At 30.6% G+C, this 6,230-nt stretch overlaps 1 protein-coding gene across 1 annotated transcript in view; it reads left to right on the forward strand.

The window, feature by feature from the left end:
* LOC100928659 (ankyrin repeat domain-containing protein 7) overlaps positions 1-4,200 on the forward strand; it is a 29,368-nt gene extending 25,168 nt beyond the window's left edge. Inside the window, exons 6-7 of the mRNA XM_031938025.1 lie at positions 2,922-3,059; positions 4,002-4,200. Of these exons, the coding sequence (XP_031793885.1) occupies positions 2,922-3,059; positions 4,002-4,161 (298 nt within the window). The 3' untranslated portion in view covers positions 4,162-4,200. The remainder of the gene's footprint in view (positions 1-2,921; positions 3,060-4,001) is intronic.
* The last annotated feature ends 2,030 nt before the right edge of the window (positions 4,201-6,230 follow it).

Here is a 6,230-nt window from a genome sequence, read left to right on the forward strand (position 1 = left end):
TTGTTGTTTGACCTCATTCTTTAGGATTAGATTATTTTTCAATAAATTTTTGGGTCTACTTTTCCATAGCCCTTTATTATATGTAATTTTAATTGCATCATGATCTGAAAGAGATGCATTTACTTGTTCTGCTTTTCTGCATTTGATTGTGATGTTTTTATGCCATAATACATTTTTATGGAGGCACTGTGTACCACTAAGAAGAGGGTCTATTCCTTTCTATCTCCATTAAGTTTTCCCCAAAGGTCTATCATACCTAATTTTGCAAAATACTATTCACCTCCTTACCTTGTTTTTTATCTATTTTCTGATTACATTTATCTAGATCTGATAGAATGAGGTTAAGATGGTTTTGCCTATATGGTTAATATTGATTTTACTTCATTATTTGTGATACCTTTAGCAAGATGTAGTTTCCTTCCTTATCACTTTTAATTAGATCTATTTTTGCTTCTGATTTATTTGAGATCAGAATTGCTACCCTGTTTTTATTTTATTTTTTTTACTTCATTTGAAGCATAATATATTCTGCTCCAGCCTGTATTTCTCTGCTTCAAATGTGTTTCTTGTAAACAACATATTGTAGAATTCTGTTTTTTAATCCACTTTGCAATATATTCTATTTTATAGGAGAGTTCATTCCATTCATATACACAGTTGTGATTATTAGCTCTGTATTTCCATCTTATGTATGGAAATACATCTTATTTCTCCCCTTATGTATTTTTTTTCTTTCCATCTTATCCCTCCTTAGTATTGTTTTGTTTCTTAAGCCCTCTCTCTACCTGCCCTCCCTTTTATCAGTCTTCCTCCCTTTTCTTACCCCTTTCTCCTAGTGTTTCTGTCTTCCCTTGTATCCAGCTCTCCTCCCTTTTCTTTCCCTTTTCTTTTCCTACTTTCTTAAAGGAAAGGATACATTTCGGTATCCAAGTGATTGATTTTATTATTCCCTCTTTGAACAAAACTGATGATAGAGCAAAACGTTATACAATGCTCATCACCTTTCCCTCTTTCCAACTCTATTGTAATAGGTCTTTTGCGCCTCTTCATGTGATCTAATTTTACCCATTTTACCTCCCTTTCCCTCTTCTCCCAGTACCATCCTTTTTACACCCCTTAATGTGTTTTTTTTGATATCATGATATCAAATTCCATTCACATCCACACTCTCAGTCCATGTGATACTCCCTCTGACTACCCCAAAGACAGATACAGTTCTGAAGAGATACAGATATCATTTTCCCATCTAGGGATGTAAACAGTTTAACCTTTATATTATGTATATAATAGATAAATATATAACATATGTATATCTTTTCTTGTTTACCTTTCTATATCTTTTCTTTAGTCCTGTGTTTGAAGATCAAATTTTTTGTTTAATTCAATTTTTTTTCAATTGAAATGATTGAAAGTCTCTTACTTCATTAAAGATCCATCAGATGCTTATTCTCACTGAATTGTTAATTCTTGATTGTAATCCCAGGTCTTTTGCTTTCTGGAATATGATATTCCAGATCATCTCATTCTTTATTGTAGAAGCTGCCAGATACAGGATAATCCTGACTATTGTTCTTCAATCATCTGGCACTTTGTTGGTGGTGGTGGTTTTATTTTGGCAGTTTTTGCAGCATTATTTCCTTAAGATTATAGTTCTGGAATTTGCAACAAAGTTCCTTGGGGCTTTTCTTTATAGGATCTCTTTCTGGAGGTGATTGATGGATCCTTTCAAGGACTATTTTCCCCTCTAGTTCAGGGCACTTTTCCTTAATCTCTTGAAGAAGGCTGTCCAGACATCTTCAAATAGACCAAACACAAAAAGTACCTGTCTCAAAACCAAAGCTTAGTTGCACAGAAAGCTTGGCTCAGCACCCCCTTTATTACAGGAGCAGAACCTTAAAAGGCACAAAAAGATGGGAAAATAGAAGGAAAGAAAATGAGCAAGAAACAGAAAAGAATCTTAAGCATAGAAAACTACTATGTTGACAGGAATACCAAAACACCAACTCAAATGAGGGCAAAATGTCCACAGAGGAAATTTCAAAGAGTGATGTGAATCAGTCTTAAGCCCAAAGAAGCTTCTTGGAAATTCTCATAAAATATTTTAAAAAGCAAATAAAAGAGGTAAGGTAAAAATGAAAAACAAAATGGGAAGTATGTAAGAGAGTCAACAGTCTAAAAAAAGAAAAAAAATTGAAGAAAATCTTTAGAAAAGACAATAGGGCAAATGCAAAAAAAGATCGACTAAAGAAAACACCTTAAAAAGTAGAATTAATCAAATAGAAAAAGATAAACTACACATTAAAAACTAATATGGGGCAAATGGAAGGTGATGACTCTATGCAACATATAATATATAAATGAAAAAGAATGAAAAAAATGGAAGAAAATGTAAAATATTTCATTGGAAAGCAGCCAACTTGGAAAATAGATCTAGGAAAGACAGTGTTTTAAGACATAAGATAGTTTGTTCTGGTTTAGCTTTAGACAAGCAAGGGTCACCACTACATTATAATGGGGCATTGGAGTAGAAATTTAGAGTGAATTACCAAGATTATTTTTAATCATTTCCAAAGAGCTTACACTTTACTTTGAAGATCAGTAAATCAGCTGACAGGTTTCCTTTTTTGACACAATTGACATTACAAGCTCTCCTTTTGTCTATTATATAGACTTAAATTTGATAATCACTGCTAAAATTGAAAAGGGGCCCAAAAAACTGTCTTTCTGTCTGGTCTTCATTGCCATTTCTAATGCTGTGTATGAACAATAAAATTACTCATGTCCATCATTTTGTATACATGCTCAACATGCTCAACTAAAGAATATGAGATTTCCATTTATTGAATTATATCCAGAAAAAAAATTGATTAAATGTGCCTTTAAAAATTTTTTCAAAATGAATTATTCCTTTCTTGTTCTAGAACATCCCTCATGATTGCTATCAGTATGGAATCAATGGGCATAGTCAATCTTCTTTTTCAAAATAATGTTGATACCACGTGTGAAGATGAAGATGGATGGACAGCTGAGAAGTATGCTAAGCATTTTCGTTATCCTCTGTAAGTGCTAACATAATTCTTATCTCTATACAGTAGCATCTAAAATAATTTTTCCTCCATAAAATTGAGAGTTAATATGGCTTTTATAGTTGCACAATATAATAACTGCCTGGCATACTTCAGCTCTGAGAATTGCCACATGCTTCCGCATAGTCTCATGCAAACAGGGAACCACTGCAGAGGACAGACCTCGACATGTTTCATACTTCTTAATACCCTTAAGTATGCAAGTATTTGCAATTGGGCAAATGGCAAAGAGTATACAAGATAGTCTCATAATCTGAGATAAGAATTTTCAAAATGTAATAATGATAATAACTGCCATTTTTGTAATTTTGTAAGATTTTTCAATATTTTACATATATTTTAGTACTTAATCTTCACAAAAGTTACATAATTTAATAATAATAATAATAATAATGTAGACTTAAAGAAGCAGTAGTTTTTGTTTGTTTTAATTATTTTAACCTCTTGCTAATGATAATGAAACCTAAAGTTAATTTTAGGGGAAATCACATTATGTCTTGGATGGCTTCACATGAGTGATAACTAAAAAGAATCATAAATTAGATTAGAATTCACAGAGAGGCAATTTGGTACAAGGGGAAGGGTGCTCAAAGACCTAGGGAGAGGTCATGCCTCTTATTGTACATGTGATTTGGGCCAACTGTAACTTTTCTGGGATTCAGTTACTTAATCAATAAAGAAATTATAATTAATGACCTATATGCACCTTTTTAGCTCTAAACCTACAGTTCTATAATACTGTGACTCTGAAGACAAGTGTATTACATCTAGATTGATTATAAAAATCTATAGATTTTTATAAAACAAAAAAAAATCGGTGATAATCTGATTAAGATTTGAGATATACAAAGACTTGTTGCATATCATTTTTATTTTGATTGTTGTAGATTTATTATGTTTTATATTTTATTTTAGACATATTTATCACTCTCTAATTGATGAACAAAAACTACAGAAGGAACTTTATCAGCCTTGTTCACCCCAAATTAGCTGTTCAGAAAAGACTTCTGGTATTCGATTTGGTTTGGGTGGATCTGCCTTGGACAAAGAAGGTAGAACTGACAAACCCAAATAAACAGTTAATTAAAAATAATGAAGAGCAGTCTTAAAATTCATGTTTTCTATTTCTTCTATTCCCATTTTATATTTCAAAGGGATAGGAACTGGTTAATTTTGGGTACATTACTTAATTGCTCTCCTAGGTCTTCTACCTTAAAACTGCAAAAACACTATCAAGACCTTTTGTGTTATCTGTTTTATCAAAAAAAATTTTTTAGGTAGGCTGCAATATCAGTTTTCTGATTTCTATATTATTCTAAATATGTTTAACCAAATCATAGGAAAACTCTTAATACTTTAAAAACATATTTATTAATATTGTTTGCTTCTTATTCTTTAATATGGGGAAAATAAATAATACATATTATTTGTGACCAAATATATATGCACATATATACAAATAGGTATGTTTATGTATGAATGTATATATAGAGAGACAGACAGATAGACAGACAGAGACAGAAAGAGGGAGAGAGAGAGAAAACAAACAGCAAAAGAACAGATTCATCGATTTTCAGAACTCTGTGGAATTTTTTGGAACATTTATGCAACCTTTGGAAATGCATTTTAAATGTTTTTAAAAATTTACAATGTTCATAAAGCTTTCCCTAAACACAAACTAATGAGGATAAAAAAGTCATGGCAATTAGGGAGACCAAACCACAGGAGAAGATTTGAAAGATAATGCCTATGTTCCTACATTTTCTTGTAAGATATTTTCATATGTGCCCACATCCAACATGACGTTCAGAAGACTTTGCAACCTCCTGACTTACACAGTTAAATTTTAGAAGAGAGAATTTTCTAATTGAACTTCTAACATTTTATCCTGCTAGCTGGGCCATTTGCAAATTTATTGACATAGACTTGCAATCATAAATTCATCTCACATTTATAAGATTTTTTAAAAGCAATTTATTCATTACCTTGTGAGAAATGTAGTGCAGGTATTTTGATGATTCCTACTTAATGCTGATGAAAGCAGAAAGTTTAGATGACTTGCACAGAAAGGAATGATCATGCACTTTTAACTACTGGCTATTATACTATATATTAGAAAAAGATGAATCTTGTGAACATTTCCTTAATTAAGAACTGAGAAATCACAATGGCAGAAAAAGCTACTTTAATTTTAAGAATATGTTTCCTTTGCTGAAAAATGTCCTTTTCCAATAAAATATTCTTAATTACTATTGCCAGTCAGGTCAAAATTAATCCTCACTTTTCCTTATTTTATTAATTTGTAAAATAGAATATGTCTAGCTACATACATAAAATTGTTTTGACAAGCATTTAAGGGGGAAAATTTTTTGAAGTTCTATTCAATAAAGTCGTATTATATTTTTATCATGTTAACTACATATAAAAATTATAAGTTTTTTAAAAATCCTAATCCAATTTTAATAAAAATATTATAATACTCTCATTAACAATGGGATGTTGGGGAAGTTTATCAATGAAGAAAATGTTGTATTCTATAATAATTAAATATAAGTACAATTGAAGAATATGGCTCATTAGTGATAGAAATGGTCATAAATATGTTCAAGGAAGATAACAGAATATTGACAAGGATTATTTGAATTTGCAAAGCAAAATCCTACTTTATGTAGTATTAGTGTTAGAAAGTTAAATGATTAAAAGAACTAGAGATAAAAATAAGATTTGCTATTATAAAATATATTTGTTTTCCCTAAAATATTCATCTTCTCCCATAAGACATTTCTGATTTAGCTTCTAACATTTTATCTTGCTAGCTGGGCCATTTGAAATCTTAATTACATAGACTTGTAATAATAAGTTCATCTCACATTTATAAGATTTTTTTCAAATCAATTTATTCATTACCTTGTGAGAAATATAGTGCAGATATTTTGATGATTCTTTTATTCCACTATATTTCCTGTTGATCAAAAAATTGATAAAATTAATTATTTGATTGGTAAGCCATTGATAATGGCATTGCTTAACCCTTCATTACACTCAAAACACTCAGTTCTTTTGAACATTAGCAGTGACTGATCTATCACCATAAACTTCAAATCTTCAGTTTGATTATTATTGCTTGGAGTAATAATAAGATGA

This window comes from Sarcophilus harrisii, chromosome 5 (assembly GCF_902635505.1).
Source record: "Sarcophilus harrisii chromosome 5, mSarHar1.11, whole genome shotgun sequence".
Classification (NCBI taxonomy): Eukaryota; Metazoa; Chordata; class Mammalia; order Dasyuromorphia; family Dasyuridae; genus Sarcophilus; species Sarcophilus harrisii.